Genomic DNA, 23,212 nt, shown 5'->3' on the forward strand with positions numbered 1-23,212 from the left:
CAAAACTGATTTATTTTAGGAGAAAAACAGAAAGGCCAAAAAGTGGGCACTTTCTAGCATATTTTTGAACAAAGCATATTAGATTTTTCCACCAATTGAAATTTATCCATGTGATTACATTTCACCACCAGAGCCAAAGAGGACAAGAATCTATACTGAGGAGTTAATGCTAAAGAGTAAATATGTATTCTTTGCCATTTGTTCTCTATGACTAAAGTGGTGGTCAGCTCTTCTACCTGCATACTTGCCTTCTACCCCTCAGGAAAAGGAGAGCAGTTTCCATGCAGAGGCACATAGGCAGCACATCTCCAAATGGGGAAAAGCTAGCCAAGAGCATAACATATAACTTAAGTAAACCCTGAGGTATCATCAGTCTCATATTATTATTTATCTGTATTATGACAGCACACAGAAGTCCAGATGATATTGTGGCATTCTTGTGGTAGTCATGTGTGCTTACCCATCATGAGAGGCCATCCCTGCCCCAAAGCACTTATAGTGTAAAAAGACACAAACATGGCTTGGGACAGGAAACAGAGGAGTGACTTACCCCAGGTCAAATGAATGGATCAATGGCAGAGCTAAGAATAAAGAATGCAGTTCTCCAGAACCCCATTCAGGTGTCCCTACTAGAAACATTGCTTTACCTCTCATGAACCTTACATAAAGTCAGCCTTGAGTACTTAAGCAAAAGAACATCCAACTTAATCACATATTACACTTTGTACAGTACTTTGGAAGGCCTTCACCATGTAGTTTTTGTTTTTAAAGAAAGATAAGCTTGTAAATTGATTCAGGGCATTTTCCACTAAACATTTTTTGGAAACGGATATAAACAATGGAGGATAGCTGTCCTGCACCAGCCTTTTTCTTGGATCAGGTAAAATGCCACTCAGTGCATCTGAATTCCGTTTTAGTAGATTAGTCATTTACACAGTGGTGATTAGACCCTCTTGTGACAAAGGCAGATGCAGTGAAATACACCTATGTTGAACAAATCAAGTTGCTGGTAACTTTGGTCTGCTAAAGATTTTCAGTAGCATTGGTAAAAACTATAAGAATCTGAAGAAATGTCCTTAGCCTTATTTATGTTCTATTATGCTAGCAAATAGAAGCAGAGATTTAATGCAAAACTACAGTACTGAAGGTTAAGGGTAAGATCTCATACTCTTCTCGTTTCTCCTGGTGGGATTTAGGTTTAATAAGATCAACTTTTGCTACAAAGATGCCTGGAAAATGCAAATGCAGTTCACGTTCTGAAGACAAAAGTTATTACAGAAAGTTATGAATATATCCAGGTTAGTTCCTGATTTAGTATAACTACTAACTGCTATGAAAGAATATGAGGGGAGTGTTATGTGCCAATTAGTTTCTGGCTATTTTAAAGATTTTTTGTGGATTCTGAGCCTCAGGTCCATTACCTAATTTAGAAGATTGTTACCATTCTTCCCAATAGAGACCCCATACACATCTTACTTTTCATAAATTTTAGAAGAATATTTGCCTCCTGTGATCTGGAGATTATCTACCTTATGAACAGGGATCCTGGTTTTCCCTAATAAAAACATTGCAAATTCCCCAAATCCACAATTAAATAAATAAATAAACCCAAATCCACAATTAAAATTAAATGCCACTCTATATATAGAGGTATCAACAATTGAACACAATGTTTTATTGATATATTTACAATTTTGTAGCAATTTGGAAGCCTACCAGCCACTATGTTGAAGCACACTTGTGCCCCAGCCAGTTGCTGTGGAGCACATGGAGCCCCGTCAGAGGGGCTGGGAGCAAGAAACTTCATGGCATGTTGCTCCAGAGTTTATTCATGAGCAGCCCTGGCCTATCAGTCTGACTTCCTGGGTCCCCTGCCAGCCCAGGCTGCTCTGACCTGGCTGCACATGAATAAACTCTGGAGCAATATGCCATGAAGTTTTTTGCTCTCAGGCCCACATTTAAAATGGAGCATCCAAGAGCAAAAAACTGCAGAACAATAAGCTCTGGAGTTTATTCGTACACTTGTGTAGATACATCCATTGAATACAGAAGTACTCTTTAAAAGTATGTTTATGGGATACCTGTGCTAAAACTTGTAGCAGTTTCAAAAAAGGTAAAATACATTCATTCTGGATTAACTAAGTCTATGAATACTATAGGAAAATTGCTACCGCTATATTAATTTTAAGGTCAGGTTTTTTTTAATTTATTCCACACTTCCATGTGCTCTAGGAGAGCAGGGTCTAACCATAAGGAGTGGGGAAAGGGATTCCTGACCCCCTCCGCCCGCCCAAATTTATTTTCCCTGCTGTAGCAGTGGGACAGGGGCAAGTTTGAGACAAATGTGTAATAATTAGATTCTATAACTGGAAAATTATATCACATTTATAAATTTTCCATATATAGAAACTAATTATTGGGGGGGTCATCTTATATTCAAGTAAATATGGTAGTCCCAGTACAAAACCACCACAAACTAATTCTTCATGATTTGACCACCTGCTGTACTAATTTTGCTACTGGGTCATTTGAATCCATTGATTTATTGATTTAGTTTTAAATGTGTCCTTACCTCAGTCATCATATTGTTTCAGTCTTAGTTTAGTAGAAATTGCCATGAATTAACTCCATTACGGAAGAAAAGGTCCATCCAAGCCTAATGGCCTACTAGGCTAGTGTGGTTTAGGCACACTAATTTCTGTGCCAACAGCACATAAAGGAGTTAAGTGGCCAATATCACATTTAGCCACCTTTAACATCTCAACCTGAATGACCAAATACCCATTTACAGCTGGGTTGACCTGGAGGGGCAGGGAAGGAGTGGCTTTTAGGGCAAGCCATATGTAAAGCTTGAATTCATATCTGGAGGACTGCTAACAAGATGCCTTAACTCCTCTGCTGCCTTGAAAGGCTAATGCCTACAGGATCAGATCATTATACCACATCAAATGCAGCTGGCCTTTGGCATGAATGCAGAGCAGGGCTTAATCTCATGTCTCTAGAGCCACAGCAAGACACCTTAACAACTTTGCAAGAATGGCCCTATCATCTCTACAATATGCTAGTTTAATGTTATTTTTGCTTGCTCAGACTTTTCAAAAAATACATAACAAGCATATAGGAATGCTTGATCTTACATTGTGAAACTCTTACATTGATCACAATCCCATTGCACAGGTAATTTAAAATGAGTTATTTGAAAACCATTTGATTTTGCTTCCAAACTAATACCAGGTCTCTCATATTATCAGCTCTCAGCATCAGGCTCTTACTCCTTTGGTTAATCTTAAGGAACTTGGAAGAAGTCTGCCTAGAAAGGAAATACTTTCCCATAGGCTGAGAGACAATAACACAATAGGATGGCTATCATAGAGGACAGTCCAGTTATCCTCTGTCCTCTAATCAATACAAAACCGGATATCTTTATGTCCTCTATTTTTCTCTTCAAGGCATTGGGACATAAAGGCACTGGGTTTCATATCAATAGAGGACAGAGTAGCAGAAAACTGGAATGTCCTCTGCGATAACATAAAGCAGGCTACAGAAATGCCCTAATAAGAAGTAACTTCTACTCCAAAGTGGCTGTCACTAGCCTGAGCATGGGAGCACACTGGAGTTTTCTGGGTGCCATAGGGAGCAATAGCAGCAGCTGGAAGGAACTTTGCAGCCTTCAGGCATCATCATCCATTCACATAAACAAACTTGGGTTTTCCTTTCCCCATCTCTTATATTGACCCTTCTATCCGGCCCCTCTACCATGACCACTAATAGCCTTACTCTCACTGTCCACTATGTTCCTCACTCTCTGCATCTCCCTCTGTCCTCCTTTCTATTTTCTTCCCTTCCCTAGCAGTTAGTATGTAGGAGGGGTGTGCAAAACAGGCCCTATTTAATTCAGATTTGAATTTGGTCCAAATCAGGGACAGTGATTTGATTCAGATCACTGTCCCCGATTTGATTCGGCCACATCTGAATCTGAAGATTCAATGCCGATTCAGCAATTTGGATGCAGATACCGTTTTTTCTACATACCTCAAGGTACCAGGCATAGCCCGTGAGTGCTTTGATGCTGGGGCAAATGGAGCGTCCCACAGGAGCGTGGGGGGGGGCCCTTGCATACTCGGCGGTGAACCCGGAAGTGGACCCCAAACCCCACCCCAGCTCAGCAGTCAGCTGCAGTGGGACCACAGGTGACCCCCGCAGACCCAGGAGCCACTAGTCACCAAGCTGGGGGGGCACAAGGAGGTCCCCCTGTGTGCTCCCCAGAGGACTGGGAAGTGGACCGGAAGTCCTTCTGATCCACTTCTGGGTCTGCTGCTGAGTGTGCTGGGGAGTGCCCCCTCACTTCTGTGGGACACTCCATGAGCCCCAGCATCACAGCATTCACAACCCCCTGGTACCTTGAGGTATGCAGAAAAAACATTTAAAGCTGTGTCTATGTCTGAATCGCCGAATCTTTCTGAATCGATTCGGAGGGTTCTGATTCGATTCAGAGAAATTAAAGGGTTTTCTGATTCAGTTCAAATTTGGAGATTCAGCCACCGAATCCAGCCAAATCTCCACCAAATCGAATCAGGGACCAAAGCTTTGCACAGCCCTACTATATAGCCACATTTCACTTGTTCCAGAATCCCTTTCCACCCTCTCTCTCTCTGCTGGTTCAGCCCTGAATCCTGTAATCTAAGACTTCAGAATATAAATAAAATTAAAATATATATTTTAAACAAAATCAACAACCTAACAAGGAACACCGTTTGATCATAAGATTGATGACTTTGTATTTCATAACACTTTCTTGTACTTAGCTTTCTGTCTCTGCAGATTACAGCCTCTTGAGACAGACACCTTTCTTTTCTTTTTTTTTAATCTGATTTACATCAGCTAGCATGTTTTTTGGCACTATAAATACAAGTTGGAAAATTAAGAAAAATGTTTATTCCATTCATTGATTACTTCAAATTTCTTCTAGTTCTGTCCTTCCCTTTATTTATAATAAAAACAAAAGTGCTTTATCACAGAGGAATAGGACTGGAAGGGACATTTAGGGGTGCCTGTAGACAGGCAGGGAGGCTGCTCTGACACACTGTAATTACACTACATCAGAGGCAAGTCTAAGCATGTTAATTAGCACTCTCCAGCAGTTTCCACGTCCTGTGTATCAGTGTCCTCACACTTCAAGATGGTGATGGGGTGGTTTAGCTAAAGCTCATTAGATAAGTGCCCCTGCTGCCATTTTGAATAGAGGAAATGCTGATACATGGGACACTGCAGGTGTTTTAATTACAGTGGCTCTCAGAGCTGCTTAATTAAAGCACACCCCACCCCCAGAGCATGTATAAAAAACACACTAGAGGTCATCTAGTTCAGTGATTTTCAACTTTTTTGTACAAGGAACCATTTGTAAACACTGATGGCCAGTCCCAACCTACTAAGTAGTTCAAGTAGAAAACACAAAAGTAGTTTGGCCCCAAAGTGCTTATTATACACAAGTTAAAGCAGCTCAACAGTCTTAAATTTAAAGACAGAAATCAATATCAACAGGAAAACATTAACAGCAATATCAACATGTGGCCCTCCATTACTCTCAAGTGACCTTCATCATTGTGCTACTTGCACAATACAAGTTGCTGGTGTCCCTCACTCCCACCTTGCAGCCCCCCTCAGCCCTGTTTGTGCTCCTCAGTCCCAACCCACAACCCCCCATCCCCTCAGCCCTGCTGGTACCCCTCACTCCAACCTGATGCCCTCCACAATCAGGCCCCCACCCCCAGTATGTGGGACAGGGGTGGGTGTGTGGGGTAGGTTTCTGTGTGTGGCACAGGGGTTATGTCCCACCCAGATCTGTGCACCAACAATGGGCATGGGACTGCAGCTTGGCCAGACCGACATGGGCAGCATGGTAGGACCCAGAATGGGAGAATGGAGTGGGGGAGTGAGACTCGCTGCTTCTTCCACCACCTCCAGGACCCCCACACCAGCTGCACCACCAGCAGCAAAAGGAGTAATGGTGGGGAGGGGGCTCCACACTGCTCTCACCTCCACCCAACACAGCCACCAGGCTGCAGCTCTACCCTACCACCATGGACCAGCCACCACCTCTGCTGCTTCCCTCAGGCTACCCACACTGCCTGGCACCCCACCTCCTCTCTGGGGTAGAGCCACAGCCTGAGGGGAGTGGCAGCAGCAGCTGATCCATGGTGATGGGATAAAGTTGTGGAGTGCCTGCTGATGGGAGGTGGTGAGCACAGCACACCCCACCCCCATCCACTATTCCTTGTGCTGCTGGCAGTGCAGCTGGCATGGGGGGCCTGGTGGTGGCCACAGCAGCAACAAGTCTCACCACCCCACTTTGCCCTCCCTCACCAGGTCTTGCTTGCGAGGCCATAAACGTGGTTCGTGCCCATGCCAGTCTGGCCAGGTTGAAGCCCTGTGCCCACTACAGGTACACAAATTTGGAGGGCACATTCCCAGCCATGGCTCCCAACATGTCACCTGTACTCCATGCCCTCCCGATGCATCATCTCTTTCCCCCTCCACGCCCCCACCCCCGCCTTGTCCCATAGACTTACCTGCGAGGAGCTGTGAGAGCTGTTCTCTACATTGCCTGGCTACCATGTGCATGTGTGCACACATGCATGTGGCACCCCCAGCCTGATCACCCTCCTCCTGCTCCCCTCATCCCAAAGCAACCCCTTGTAATGCCAGCCTCCAAGGACTACCCCACAGTTTTCCAAGTTTTTCTCATTTAAAAATAGAAAATCCGTGATTTTCCACATTTTTCTGTGATTGTTTGGGATATATTTCATATATTCCTGTGACTTACTTAGTGACCCACTGATTGAGAAATGCTGATCTAGTTCAACCCCTTGTATGAGGCAGGATCGTCTCTACCCAAACTTCCCTGTATAATCCATAATTTAAACTCTTTGTAAGATACTGTCAAACATGACAAAACACAAGAGATAACAACCTAATCTTCTGCAGGTAAGGCAGGAGAACCACTACAGCCAATGTGCTCCTTCCACAAAAGGTTATTAACATACCCTTCAGAGATCCCAGATAGAGGGCCATTCTCTTAGATTAATCCTGCTTTGAACCTAATCAAGGAATATCTGAGTTAAGACCAAATCCTAGTATATGCAGTCAACCTGCACTGCTTCAAAGAATAAATTGGTGCTCAGCATCTAGAAGATTTAGACTTCGGAGGTTTCAGTTTTCAGTTCATTTTTCCCAGTTAGTCCACTAATGGCCTACAATAGCAAAGTACTGAAGCACAGATTTAACTAAGCCTATGTCTAAATTAAGCTAATGGGACAACTCAGGTATCAAAAACTAAAGATTAAAAGTGGACTATTGCCTAAATTATCAGTTTTCCTTGTTTCCCTGCAATTTTGGGGCTTTAACTGGGTTTGTGAACACATGTATTTTTTAACTGATTTTCCTTTTGCTTGGAGGAGGGGATTGGTGGGGTGGGGGGAGGTTGTTTTGTTCGTTTGTTTAGTTGGTTGGTTTTTTTCATTTTGAACACTGACAGGGAAAATATTATCCTAAACATCCTACATAAATCTAGAGCAGTGCTGGGAGGAAAGGTATCTCTTGGAGTAAAGAAATACCATAGATTTAACTCTATTATGAAAAATACCATATAATCATTTTCCATATTATGGAACTGGTATTGGGTTTTGCTTACATCATACTAGTTTTCCTATAAATTTCCCACTGCTTGATAGTCTCCTCATGCTGTTTTTAGCTGACATTATAGTTTAGTTCATTAAAAATAATCAGAACTGCCCATTTTAACAAGGCAGTGGGTCTCAGTTTCAAAATGGACTGCTCTACTCAACTTTAAGATAATCTAGCCTGGAAAAGTAAGTGCATGCATCCAACCGTTGCTGGTTCATCAGAAAAGGCCACATCCTAATATGTTATCCTCTCCCTGAGGACTGCTATGTCTAAGTCATGAGATGATCTGCTCTGAATTTATTAGCTTTCAGAGACATGTTCTAATGCCCACTTTATTAAGAAACAGTTGTACCCGTTTTACGCTAATGGAACACCACTGATTTGAATGGAGTTATTTCTGGTTTACTCCAGGCTGCATCCAGATGAGCATGGACTTTTGGTTCCCCAGGGACAAGAAGCAGCACACTTTGCACCCTCTGGCATGTGGTAGGTTACCCTGGGTGGGGTAGAGGAGGTTGGGACCAACATCTGTGCTGGCCCCAGCAGCCTTATCTGGGGTCCTATGGGCCAGGAAAGCTCTAGCCATGGTGCTTTTGCAGCTGGGATCCTGGCTGGCAGCCAGAGCATGTCTCCAGAGAGTCAGGCTACAATTTTGGGTGGCACACACTGCCGCCACATATGCCACCCCGCTTTTTTTTTCCATGTGTTTTTTCAACCCCAGGATCTCTCAGGGTTTAAAAAAAAAAAAAAAAAAGCCATGCTGCAAGGTAGCAACATGGCAAATGCCTGAATGTGCAATGTGTGGCACCACAGACAGGTCTGCAGTACTACATACTGCACAGCCATGCTTATCTGGATGTGGACCTAATATTTACTTAGCAGCTCTTACACACTCATAATCAGAGAACCGAAGTGCTTCCCAAGCAGAATTCATATCCTGATGGAATTCACTCACCATCTGTCTAAGAGCTGCATGCCTTTGGTGACTGAAGTTCATCTTCCTGACTTTATGGTGCCAAAGCGGGATGTCTATATACACCCAACATGTCTCAAGCTCTCCAACAATATGAGGTAAAGTCAAAACCAGTTTCTGATATAGACAGCAGACACTGGCTAATATCACGAAAGAGTCCTGTCTGCTAATCACAGGATGTTATATACCCCGTCATATAGGTTTGCCTCAGTTGGCTTACCGACATGCCCTTAAGATATTATTCTATCCAGCAATACTACCTGACCTTCAACTATTTCTTAATCCAGACTCAGTAATTACTGTCCCTCTCTGCTGTCTCATTGAAAAAGAAATAATATGCAGGACTGCAAATAGTATCCCTCATAAACAGAAATACCTGTTAATTGGAAAGCTGAACCATAGCCTTTAACCAAAGAGGCTGCAGTTGTAGATGATTTCATCCCCCCATCTTTATTTGGCTGCACTGCTTCATTCTTCAGAGTGTTTCCTGATATTATTTCATCAAACTGCAAACAGAAGCACAAAGCAGAGTAAGCTACTCAATGAGTTACCATCAAGAACAGACCATATCTTGTAACTATCAGCTAGTGACACAGACAATATAAAGCTATGTGAGGTCTCTTCCTGCACCATTGATGAACAAGAGTTTTGCCACTGACTCTAGTACAGTACCACCTGGCTAGTAATGCTAATCAGTATAGCCACTAGGCGTGTGTGAAGCAGGTCATAGTCAATCTGGATTCAGATTCGGCCCAATTCGGGGGACAGAGTTTCAAGTTGTTGATTTGGATCACTGTCCCAATTTGATCTGGCTGAATCCAAATTTGAAGCTTTGATTCCGATTCAGAGAATCGGTGATTTGGCCATAGACACAGCTTTAAATGTTTTTTCTACATACCTTGAGGTAGCAGGTGCAGCTCGTGAATGCTGAGATGGTGGGGTAGATGGAGCATCCCACAGGAGTGAGGGAGTGGAACCCCCTATGCCCCTCGGCTCGGCGATCAGCTGTGCGGGCACTCGGGGGACTCTGGGAATGCCCCCCGCCCCCCCAGGCCCAGGAGGCACCAGTTGCTGAGCCAGGGGGTGGGGAAGGGTCCATTGCTGAGTGCACTGGGGACCCTGCTGTGTTCCCATGGGACGCTCCACCTACCCCACCATCTGTGTTCATGAGCTGCCTGGTACTCTGAGTTATGTAGAAAAAAAACATATAAAGCTGTGTCTATGTCCAAATCATTGAATCTCTCTGAATTGAATTGGAGTGTGGGCCCTTCCCACACCCCCCAACTCAGTGACTGGTGCCTTCTGGGTCTGAGTACTTCTGGATACTTCCGGTCCACTTCTGGGTTCACTGCTGAGCACATGGAAGGCTGCCCCCCCGCACTCCTGTGGGACACTTCATGCACCCCAGGATCACAGCAATCATGAGCTATGCCTGCTACTTCAAGGTATGTAGAAAAAACTTTTAAAGTTGTGTCTGTGTCCACATCACTGATTCTCTGAATCAGCATCAAATCTTCAGATTCAGATTTGGCTGAATTGAATTAGGGACAGTGATCCAAATCAAATCACTGTCCCTGATTCGGGCTGAATCCACATCCGAATTGAATTGGGCCTGCTTCGCACACCCCTACAGCCTTCAACTGCTTGAAGGGTGGTTATAAAGAGGATGGAGCTAGACTGTTCTCAGTGGTGGCAGGTGACAGAACACAGAGCAATGGTTTCAAGTTGCAGCAAGGGAAGTTTAGGTGAGATATTAGGAAAAACTCTCTCACTAGGAGTGTAGTCAAGCAGTGGAACAAGATACCCAGAGGCTGTGAAATACCAGGCTAGACAAAGCCTTGACTGAGATGATCTTGTTAGGGATGATCCTGCTTTGAGCAGAAGGCTGGACTAGATGACCTCCTGAGGTTCCTCACAAGCCTAATTTTATATGATTCTATGATACTTGAATATAACAAATTTTTTGTTTCCCCCAATCAGAATATGGGGAAAAAGCTCCTCATCTAATAGTCACATACAAGAGAACCTCATTAAATACATCGTCTATCATTAAGGCTAGGGACAGCCATTACACATAAACCAGTTTCAGTGATCGGAAACTGGTTTAAACCTGTAACAGAACAGATGTCCAGTGCACATAAACCAGTTTGAAAATGGCTGTAACTGGTTGAGGTAAACCTGGTTGAATGTAGTAACAGACTTAACTGATTTGACTCAAACCGATTTATGCAATGTCTGTCCCAGACCCTTTGCTGGTTTAAGATAAACCAGACACCCCCAACATCCTGGCATGCTCTCTGGGCTGGGCAGGGCTCTCTGCTCCACAGCAAGGAATGCCCTCCCCTGCGCTGCTCCCGCTTCAGAGACTCCCTGCTAAGCAGGAATTTCCCCCGCCCCTCTGCCTTGCTGAGGGGGTGTCTGTATATTAGCTAGCAGACCACATGCTGGCTACATGCCATGCTGAATCAACAGGTATAATCAACAGGCAGAATCAACAAGTAATTGGTAATGTTCCTCTTGTTTTCTTAATTGGATGATAAACACTGTTATCAATTCCCTGCTGGGCTAATCAGAGCTACTGCCAGAGCTTGGCCACACCCCCCTCAGCTCCATGCTGTGGAAGAAAGGGAGTGCTGCTCTAGTGCCCCCCAGCTTCTAGCCTGAGTCACTGCAAGCATGTGCCTGCATTTCCGGGATGTTGTCCAGTTACAAAACTGATTTAGCCTAGCCAGAAGTGGTGACACACAGGGGGTGCACAGGGGTACATGTTCACCCCCTGAGAGCACTGGTGCACCCCTGACAGCCAATGCTCCCCACTTAAGGTGACAGGTGGGAAGGGCAGGCAGGAGCACTGGTGCTCCCTGTAAGCACCAGCCAGGGAGTGGGGGCACCAGGAAAAAGTGCCACAGGCACCTCCAGGAGCACTGCTGGTACTTCTGAGTGTCCCAATTGTGCTTCTGGGTCAGCACGATTGGCCATGGGGGAACTCCCCCCCGACAGCTGGTGACTGGCTGCTGGAGGGGGGGCACATGCCCCCTCCCCCCCAACTCAGGAGGCACCAGTCACCCGTGCTAGCCAGGTTAGACTATCCTGCAAAGATTGAATCATTTCAGGCTCAGGCTTTTTGGATGTCTATCCCTAGCCTAAATGGCTGCCAAAAGCAGCATGTGCTCAGTAGTTGCTTACAAGTAGCCAACACTGAACACATCTATAAAATACATGGCCCATAGCAAGCAAACATACTGATGGGAAAGCATCTAAATGAGGCTTATTTTCATATTTTGTTTCAAGGGCCAAGTCAGATCCAGATTCAATTGGTAATAATCAAGTTCCAGAATTCAACTGAGCAGAGCTCAGTCATGTAATCTGTGTTGCTCTACCACTGCGCAGTACTAACAAGCTACTGTGCAGTCAGTATCACCTAAACTTTGGTTACTGTGCAGTCACTTAGTACTTGTGTATACAAATACTAAATGACTGTGCAGTGCATAGTAACAACTTCACAGTCAGTGTCCCATGCTGCCAATTTGTACTATATATAAAGTAAGATGTCAAAGTACTGCTTAAAAATGTGTTTATGGAGTACCTATGCTAAAAAAAGGTAAAATGGACCAATTCTGGATGAACTCAGTCTAGAGGTACCCATAGTAATTGTACTATATGCAAATTACTACAGGTATGTTTATTTCAAGGTCAATGGGCATACCTATATGTGCATTTTAATGCAACACAAACTCTGGCACTCATCGCATTGGAGCTTATTGCTCCTAGGCATGGCGTTTACATGTGCGCCTGGGATCACATATTAAGCCAGGTCAGAGCAGCCCCAGCTGTCAGGGGACCTAGGGGCCCAGCCTGCCAGAACAGGTTGCTCCAACCTGGCTCAACGTGCTGGCCAGGGTACAAGGATGCTCCAGTGTGCAGCTAGCCAGCAGACAGCCCCTGCACACCCATGTGGTCAGAGAGAGTACGTTCTGTCAGTAAAGAGGGGGGTAAAGGGCTGCAGAGGGAAGAAGTTGGGGTGGCAGATAGCAAGGGGAGTACCTAACCTCCAAGATTTAATTTTCCCCACTCTAACAGTGGGAGAACATTCTGAAGGCAAACCTCAAAAATTAGATTTTATATCTGGAAAATTATAACAAAGTTATAAATTTCCATATATAGAATCTGATTATTGAGGGAGTTAATTTATACTCCAGTAAATGTGGTATTATGATTTTGTTTCAGAAGCATTTTATAGCCTTCTTAGACACATGATGAATTTCCATACAAAATGATGCAATGTACAGCAAAGTGAATAATGTCTCAGAGGTCTTCTTCCCTAACTTATTTTTTCCTTTTTTATTGGTTCAGAATATATATTTTTAATGCAGAAATCTTTTAGAAATCTGTCTACAAACATACTGTCAGGGCAAAAGAAAGGAAATAATAATAAAAAAAAAAAAAAATCACACCATTAGAAAAATCTGAAACGCAAGTATAGTTTCTTATTGTTAAGCCACTACAAATTTGGTCAGACTATGTATTATCAGTAAGAGGTATAGTTTTGACCACCATAAGGCTCCTATATTTTCCATTTATTGAATAAAATCTTTAAACGGTAGTTGGCATAATTCAGAAATAGTGAGAGATTAATCTACAACTAACCATTGCTTTGATGGATTTTCCCTTTATTTCTGTCTGAATTGTCTGTAGACAGATTGTGAAAACCTTGAACTTATAAATTATTCAAAATTATTCTCAAATATCTTCCTCAAATATTTCCAGATTTGCAAATCATTCAAATTTTGACATTCCAATTAAATATATAGCTCACAACTTGCATGGCAACTAACATAATTTAAGTAATTTATGTCACTAACTAGACAGCATGAACTTTTAATTGTATATTCATTTGTAACATTTGCAGTTGACAGTGGGTTTCATCTAAAGCTTAAATGGGCTCTATATCAAGGCAAGATAGTACAAAGTTCACTAATTCTATCTGCACCAACAGAGATCAGGAAAAATAAAACAAAAACAAAACCCATCATTTCCAGAAATAGAAGACATTGGGTGCATTTTCAAATTTTCCATTCAGGCATCTCATTCAAATTTCACTTACAATGTCTATCTGAAAGGAAAAAAAATGGTTTTCAAGAGTATTATGGGTCAAGATATCATGAATGCTCAAATGGATATGGAAAGCAAACAGCCAAATAGTATTTCATGTTCAAATACATAGTTCTCACATCACTGATTCCACCTTCCCACCAATGAATACGTCTGAGTCAGAATAAATTACAGTCTTTTTAGCCATAATGGGCTAGATACTCCATTGATGCAAATCAGTGCAGCCTCACTGGTCCCTATGTAGCTGTATTGACTTACACCAACTAAAGAATTAGGCTTCATTTAAAACTGTAATTCATTTTTTGCCTTTTTCAAGCTTGCTGAACACCAAAGCCCCCTGCACCCCAAGAAATCAGTGGGAGGCCACAGTTATTATCCTCTGGAATTCTTTAAAGGGCTGTCCCCTGCCATGAACAGGTTTCCACATATGGGGTACTGCAACCTCAAATGATACTACTTTTCCTAGCAATGGCAGAGATGTTACCATTCCACTTGAAGCTGATCATCTTACCTAGTCCTCCCTCACCTAGTAAAGTTCCCACCCTCTTTCTCCATATGTAGCCAGCAGAGACATTTCTCCAGGATCTGGATGACAAATGACATGAGTGCTGACTCAACCATCAGTCTCCAAATGGGGGGACTTGTTTGAGGGCACCGTTTGCCTCCTCTTCAGATAAGCAACACTTCTTAGGTAGAACTTATTCTTCTCACCCTCCCTTGCAAGCCTGACACAGAGAAGACTTCAGAGGGGATTTTCCAAGCAGACAGTATACACTTGGCATAATTTACATGAGCATGCCAAATTAAACACATCATGTTGACAAAGATCTTTTAATGCAAATTAACAATCTACTTTATGCAATCATGATGAAAGATTAATGTTTCATACATGTTTTAAAATAAGAGGTTGCTAGGAGCCTAGGAAATGAAAACTTCTAAGTGCCACCAGTAATGTACTCATAACGTAGAAGACTGGTCTGTCATAAATGACTTACAAAGTAAATATTTGTTTTCTAAAAGAATAGATTCAGGTCATAAAAGTAATAGCTTTCTATTTTTTTTTTTTTTTTTTTGTTAGGGCAATAACCAAGGACAAAGACAGATATGCAGGTCCCCACTCTAACTCATGGAGCTTCACATAAAGCACCACAAGTTAAAGCAACGTTCATCTGTTGGGTCCTGGGGATAAGGAGATCAAGCTCCACTTCGGAGTGCATCCAGCAGAGAAGAAGCCTGCCTGCAGCCTCTCTTCCCTAGCCCTACCCCCCACGCTTCCAGCTCCAGTGCCATCTGCAGGAAGGAAGGGCAGAGAAGGCAGAGGGATGGAGTTGCAGGCTGGGGTTTGCCTGACCTGAGCCAGAGCTGTGTATGGCGGTGAAGAATCTGTGAGGTGTGGGAGGGGGGATGCAATTCACTTACCTTGTCTCCAACTCAGGTCAGGCAAACCCCAACCCCAGTCATGCTGCTAAAATGATCCTAGGGAACAGAAGTTCCCTAAGGTGTTCTACTTTAGAGTGCCTTTATCTGATCCCTCAGTAGATGACAGGTAATTTGTCATGCAATCAGCTACTTTTAAAGTGCTCTGAAGCCATGCATGTGTGTCACAGCATGGCTGTAGAGCACTTCCAGGGGGCTGACTGCACCCCAAATGTATTCTCCAGAGTACTAGCACCAAGACAGCCTAAACTAACCCTCCTCATATTTACCAATTTTAATGTTATTTTTAGGGAAAAAATATTTTAAAGAAACTTAAATTCAAGCTGTCATTCTCCTAGGATTTTAATAACTGTGGTAAGCATCTTCTAAGCGCCACCAGTAATGTACTCATAACATAACTGCATATATACCAAGACCACCTGCGTTTGTAATAACACTACCTCTTGAGATGCTGCCGCTCCAGTAAAAACTGGTGTTGATATACAGGACACTTCCACTGTGTTCACTTTCCTACTCCTCAGTTTGCTACTTATTATATATTGGTTTTGTCCGGTTACTCATCAATGTTGTATCTGAACACTTTCACACAGAACAGATTGATGAGAGCAAAGCGGTAAAAAAAAATTAGCATGGCTGTCTTGCATTTCTGGATTATAGAAAGTTCTGCTTGAGATAAGGGTTTGAAAGGATGCTAAATATAAAAGTTTTACCTATTAAAAACAGTCAGCCTGCCATAATTTCCTAAAGGTGGTCAGACTCTGGATTTGCCAAGTCTCATCCAATATCAGTTGGTGTTATTAAATGAAAAACTCTAAACACCCGGCTGTACCACTCTGGAAGATGTTATGCTCAATTCTATGACATCTTTCAACAATACAACCGCTGGTCCTGGTTTCTAATGTAGGTATTTTGACCATGCAATTACTTTTGTTTCAGGCTATTAATCAGATTTCAGAAAGAAAACCTAGGGCACTTGTACATGTGAGGGTTGTCACGACATACACATGACGAAAATGTCATTTATGTGGCTTACTGGCATCACACAACATGTGTGCAAGTTTGTTTTTGGGGGGCGGTTGTTAAATGAGTTTGCATTGTTGCAAATTAAACTATATCCAGATGTATTTAGTTTGCAATGTTGCAAATTGCAATCATGCACCTGTCAGCTCACTCCCTGGCCAGGGCAGAGGTGGGCAGACTCTGCAGAAACAAGGGCTCTGCCTTCAGCAGGCGCCTGCTGAAGGCAGAAGCAGTGAGGGGCCCGCCTTTTTTTTTTTTTTTGGCAGAGTCTTTCCACCTTTACCCTGGCTAGAGGGGCAAAAGGCCATCAACTAAGCAGCCTCTGAGTTGGAGGGTGCCCCAGTCCTTCCCTCCATGGTAACAGCACACTCTGGTACTGCCTGGGTGGGCTGCTAGCCGGCCCGATTCAACTGTTCCCTGAGCCCGCCCATTGGAAGCCCACCGGTTGTTGCTCCCCAGGAGGGCTTGGGAAACAAATGAATTGGCCTGGGTGCTGCCTTCGAGCTGAGGCAGCACCCGGCTAGCTAGCAGCCCACCCCAGCAGCCCTGGGGGGTGCTGCCACCATGGAGGGAAGATCTGGGGGTTCTGCAGCTCATGGGCCACTTGGCCTGCCAGCAGCTTGCCCTCTGGCCAGGCTCCAGCTCTGACCAAAAACAGAAAAATTGAAATGGTGGGTTTCAATTTAAAACCCATTTCAATTTAGAGAACATAGACTAAAACCCTGAGAACTAAACCCCCATCAAGTAGGTGATCTCCCATAACATGGGAAAATAATTCTTTCCAGGTATACTAATAAAATGGTTAGATAGCAAGGACACTGAACCAGGACCAAAGAAATCTGTGTTTAAATTTTCATTTTCTTCCAGAGCCTTCTCATATCCTCCGGGTAAGTTCCAAATGTTCTCAATGGCCAGCTAAATATAATAACCCCTTTTCTTGTCTTCATTTACATTATAATCTTGATTATTTTTGCCTTGTACTGTACACAGCAAACCAAGGCCCTGATCTGAGCTGTGCCTTCTAGGCATTGCTTTAATACAAGTAAGAAATAAGAAAAATTAATAATAATTCACTATGCCCACATGCAAATAAAAATCTGACCGAGCAAAATCTAAATACTTGCCCAAGTGCTAATTGACACTATTCAAACTATTAAAAATAACCATTCAAAAGATATTAGAAAGCTTGTCCAACATCTCTCCCAACTGTACAGTTGAACCAATAAAAGATATTACCAAACAAATCCTATTTCTCAGCTATTGTCAACTTCACTGAAAGATCAACATGCCCAAGGAATGGAGGATTTGGTACCAAAATACAACAGCTTAGAACCTCCCAGTTGACAGTGACACCTGTAAAGACAGCTCAGAAGTTCATAGTGACAGTCACAGTGGACTCAGTTCCTTGCACTCCCAAAGCACGTGCAGCCTTAATTCAAGAAAATCATTTAACCAATGCACAGTTTTGATTCCATACAGTAAAAGCCAAGAGTATAACCAGTTCTTCACAGCATTAGCCCTGTGTGCTCTTGAAGAACAGACTTATTTCATGACTACTTGAGCTAATAAAGGTTTATCTATGAATTAACTGCAATTAAGTCATCTTTCAACCCTTTGAAAATGAGTTACTTTATATTTTTAATCACGAATACAGCCAATTTGCAAGACTCCTTTAAGAGCAATGGTTAGGTTTGTGTGTCATAAATGAATGAAATTAAAACATAGTCATGAAAGACAGTTGTTATGGGCTCTGCTAACACAGCATTTTTCTTTTTAGCTCAAAACAGGATAAGGGCCAATTTAAGTAACCTGACACTACCTGTTACCTTTACAGACTACCTTTTTTAATATTTAAAAAAATATAAAGCAAACATGCACACTACTTTTTCAAACAGCTTCTCAGGTGCAAAAATAAAAGACGCAGGTGATCAGCAAGTTCTTCTGAAGAAACATCTGTTACCAAAAAAAAAAAAAAAAAGGAGAGAGAGGACAAGGTGGGAGGGAGGAAGTAAGAGAGAGAGAGATGGATAAGGTGCCATTTTCTATGCCTATAGTAAACACCTAATGCACCATAAATAGAACAGGTCATGCGGTAAAACATGAAGAAGCTCTTTTTAATCATATGAATAGAAATTTAATATCTTTGCATTTGCTTGGCAAGGTGGCTTGCTCAAGCAATCAGATCCACAAAGCTCTATATATTTGTTCTGCTTTTGTTGCTACTGAGTGAAGCTTCTAAGTCACAAGCATTAAGGCTGGTATTTATTAAGTAGTTTTGCACTTGAGTGCTCATTAAGAAAATGAGGGTATCTGAACGTGTACTAAGGGAGCGTAAGGAAATTTGACAGATCAAAGGGAAACAATCACATAAATAGCATAAGAAGTGCACACACAAGCAACGTTTAATAATTTTATTCTTTTCAGTTTCTGGTTCTAAGGCATGATTCACCAATGTGTAATCCTCCTTATACTTTGGTGCAATCACACTGCAGTCAGAAGTTATACTGACATAAAACTAGTCATGCAACAGGGAAACAGCATCTCTGGCTCCTGCCAGATGACATGGTAGAAAAACACTAGCAACAAGCCTACACTAATGTTCCCAGCCACGGCTGCCATTTGTGGCACTACACCAAGGCTGCAATGAGAATAGTGGAACTTGAAGGCACAGGAGATCAAGACTCACACAAAACAATTTTTAAACAGTCAACTAGTGCAGGCATTTTGGAGCCATGTCTCCTTCTAAAAATATGCAAAACTTGCAAAGTAAGATCTTGAAAGATACCACATTTACTTGATTCTAAGATGAGGTTTTTTCCCCATCATTTACCATGGGGGAAAATGCCCCTCATATTAGAATAGAGGATGAGGGATTGAGGATGAGGATGGCCAGGGGTGGGGAGACAGGTGCTTGTGACTCAGCCTCCTGCCCCTGCCTGCTCCCCTATCTGCACTGCACCTTCTTCCCCTCATCTCCCTGCCATGCTCCTTTGCTTACCGTTCTCCTTTCCATCCCTTACCTTTGCTCCATACCAGCAGGTTCCATCCACGCTGCAGCGCAGAGCGCTGAGCATAGCCTCAGCCCAGAACTGCAGCAGTGGTGCACAGCCCACATGACTGCTGTGGAGGCTGATCCGGGGCCATGCTCAGTACCCCAGGCTAGAACAGAGATAGAGCCTGCTGGTGTGGAACGAGGGTAAAGGAGGGAAGGGGAGCAAAAAGGAAGCAAGCAGAAGTTGGGGGGGAGGGGCAGGAAGGGGAACAGAGGTAGAAGGTGAAGGGGGGGGGCCAAGGCTGAAGGGATGAATAAATTAAAAGATGACCCTCCAATAATTAGATTCTATATTACTATTGGGATGATCATCTTACATTCAGGGTTGTCTTAAATTTGAGTAAATACAATAAATTACATCACAATTTGTAAATTACATCGCAATTTCCAAAACTTCGTTTCTGATCTGTTGTATTTTATTCTGTTACATCCAAGAAAGGCTAACTCTGCCAATGTCTCAGTTGCACTAATATGTTAAAAACAAACAAACAAAAAAAAAAAAACCCGTCACATTTTTCACGGAAAACAAAGCTTGTTTGCTGTCCAGAACTTATTAGCAGTAAAAATGAGGTGCACTGAACATGCCAGCAAAGCCAATAAGATGTGACATTAGACCAGCAGCTCACCAGACTTTTTGGCACTGCAGCATCTTTTCTTGAAGTATTGTTTTTAGAGGTGGTCTTTCAGGAGTCATGCCAAATACACAGGGTACCTACTGCTCATTGCACTAGATATGGTGATGACAAAGGCCTGATGGTCTGATTGGTCTGTTTATTTGGTATGTACTCTTCCTGAAATATCTCAGCCCATGTCAAATTAAAAGCCATCCTCTACACAGTAGCTTTGACGTCAGCTTTGCAGAAGGCTGAGGAATCCTTCCTTCACAAAGGCAAATATACAAAATACGTCCTTACATGAAGACTGGGGACACTATAAGGTAAGCATAAGTACCAATCAATTCTCACATAAAACGTCTTTCTAAGGAGACACAGAGGCCAGACTAAGCCTCCAGAATTAACTGTTGTCATATGTAATGTTTCAGCGAGCAAGTGAAATGGTCTAGGCTAATATTCTTAGCAACACATATTCTAAATAAACAGGTTGCATATGGTCCCACATTGCAAAGATGTTCTGTCTTGGGAAGTTTAAACATTAAACGAAATTGAGAGTGAAAGAGCAAGAAATGCTGACTGCATACCTGGTGTTTAGAATGCTTGTCTGGGATAGGAGAGATGCATGTTTCTGTTCTTGTTTTGAAGTAGACAAATAGGAAAAGGCAGCAGTACTTTTTTTAACCAGACCTGTATGTCACTAATTCTACACAGAAAATCTTCCTTGCAACAAGTGATAGAGCCCACTACTTCATCTAATCTCTTCCCAAAATTGACTCCAGCTATGATCAAGTCTGCCAAAACTTAGAGGACTAAATCAGGCTAACCTGATTAAGAAAGGAGTTTCTGCAGCCAGGTGACATGCAAGGGATTGATGTGACTAGCATCCAACTGCCTTTGATTCCCCAGCCTGACTGACTAGGTACCCATTTACACCTGGATTGACTAGTGGGGTGTGGATTTGCCTTCTACATAAGCCACAAGCAAAGCTTGACCTCAGACTTCGGGCACTGTAGTAAGATGCCTTAACTGCTCCGCTGTTCTGCCTCCTTGAAGTAGGATGCCTGTGGGATAAGATAGTTATCCTATGGGCTTCTTTTTTGTAATTTATATTAAAATATTTAAACAGACTAAAAAAATCCCAGCTGCATGCAAACACTCATATTCTAACCTTGTTCCTCTCGTCTTTGGCTGCTTCATTCTTTCTGAATGTTCGTCACACCCACTTGTTATAGCTTCTCCGAAAGCTCTTTGTAGCAACTACCACCTTTGCTCTTGTTTCGTACTTCTCCTAGCACAACAGAACTCCACTTCTTTTGGGGGCTTCTAGAGTCATGTCATGTAAATAATTACGTAATAAGCTATGAATAATTATTCAATAAGAGCTCCTTAAGCTATGAACTCAATATCTTTAAAATAAGCAATAAATGTCATTCACTAGATTATGCAGTGGAAGCCTAGAAAATAAAATATAAAAAAAGAGCCACATTCAAACAGACAGTCTATAATGTTGAAGCAAAGTCTTTCTCCAGCTAATTCATTGTTAAGGTCTGCACGAAGGCAACATTCCACATAGACCAAACTGACACCAAGCTAGCTGAAAGGTGCTAAACCAGGGGCGGGCAATTATTTCAGCTGGAGGGCCACTTAATGAGTTTTGGTGAGTTGTCAAGGGCTGCAAAGCTAGTCCCCCCCCTTGACAGGTGTCCTGCCTCCTGGTCACCATCTTGGGACCGGAAGTCCCATTCCCTAACCCCTAATCTTTGCTGCTGGAAGTCCCTCCCCTCACCCTGGAAATACCTCCAAGGAGGTTTGCCATCTTGGAACTAGAAAAAAAAAGTATATACTAAAAATTAAACATCCACAATAACATATTTTAATTTGATTTTTAAAAAATATTTTGCCCTGATTTGTATGTGTCATGTATATAAAGGTGATTGCATAATAGCTCAAAATGAAGTCTTACTCTTATATAGTGCAGGGGATGTGGAGGGGTAGGGGGAGTATGGGTATGGGGTTTGTGGGGGGATGTGGGTGTGTGTAGATGTGTATGCATGTGGGGTATGGAGGAGGGTGTGGGGTATGTGTGCGGATGTGGGGAACTTGTGTGGGGGGTGTTTGTGGGGATGTGTGGGTGTGTTTGTGTGGGTGTGGGGTGTGTGGAGGGGGAGGGTGGCTGGGGTGGGTGTGTGTATGCAGTGGGGAGTGTGAGGTGTTTTTGGGTGTGTAAATCATGTGTGGCGGAGGGTGTGGGGATGGTGGAGTATGCATGGGAGCTTCCCATGTCCATCGCCCTGAGCTGGTCAGCACCCTCCCCCACCCCACAAAAGCCTGGAACCAACACATCTTGCAGTGCCTCCCCACCACCACCACCAACTGTGCGCAGCCCCAGCCCACCCTGCACCTTCACTGGACTGACCCTGACAGGAGTGAGCCAGCTAGAACCTGTGACACAGCCCCAACCCCAGCTCGCCCCATGCCTGCTCCACACCGCCTGCCCATGGCACATCCTGCCACCCCCTGGGTACACAGTAGGGCTAAGGTGGCTCCATGGCTGGACTGCCTTTGTAGGCAAAGCAGGTGGTGGCAGCTTCTTCCATCTGCCATCCATGTCACAGCCCTGACCTGGCCCACCCCACACCTGCTCCAGACTCACCTGCTCACGCTAAAAAAAAGTGGTGGCAGCAGTGCCGGCCAGGCAGAAACTGATGCTCAGCATGGGGGGGAAGTGGCCCCTCCCCCTTGCCACTGCCCAGTGCTTCCTGCTACAGCTGCCCAGAGCCTGCGCCTGGGCTGCCCTGCATCTTCTCTCTGCTGCCACTGCTGCCCTATGGAGCAGCCCAGAAGTGGTGGTGATGGCAGCAGAGCCACAGGGCAGCCCAGGTATGGACTCCAGACAGTTGCAGCAGGAAGTGCTGGGCAGAGGTGAGGGGGAAGGGCCACTTTTCCATGGCCGGTGCTGCTGCTGCTGTTTAACATGAGCAAGCAAGTCTGGAGCAAATACAGGGCAGGCCAGGTCAGGGCTGTGGCATGGGTCCCCACTGGTACTGTGGGCAGTGGCAGATGGAAGAAGCTGCTGTTGCTTGATATGCCTAGAAAGGCAGTCCAGCTGTGGAGCTGCCCCAGCCCCACTGCTTGCCCAGGGAGTGGCAGGATGCACCACTGCTGGACAGTGCTTGCACCAAGTGGGACTGAGAGGCCAACCAAGGGCTAGATAAGGCCTCTCATACACTAATGCCAGGAGCCTGGGTAACAAGCAGGAGGAGCTTGTCCTCCTGCTTAGTGCAAAGAATTATGACATTATTGGGATAACGGAGACCTGGT

At 43.7% G+C, this 23,212-nt stretch overlaps 1 protein-coding gene across 2 annotated transcripts in view; it reads right to left on the reverse strand.

The window, feature by feature from the left end:
• Positions 1-23,212, reverse strand: part of LOC109316563 — a 177,891-nt gene that overhangs the window by 10,584 nt on the left and 144,095 nt on the right. For both annotated transcript variants that reach the window (XM_019544755.1, XM_019544756.1), the window contains exon 9: positions 9,033-9,162. In XM_019544755.1, the coding sequence (XP_019400300.1) occupies positions 9,033-9,162 (130 nt within the window). The remainder of the gene's footprint in view (positions 1-9,032; positions 9,163-23,212) is intronic.

The sequence above is a fragment of the Crocodylus porosus genome, unplaced genomic scaffold, assembly GCF_001723895.1.
Source record: "Crocodylus porosus isolate Cpor-Errol unplaced genomic scaffold, CroPor_comp1, whole genome shotgun sequence".
NCBI lineage: Eukaryota > Metazoa > Chordata > Crocodylia > Crocodylidae > Crocodylus > Crocodylus porosus.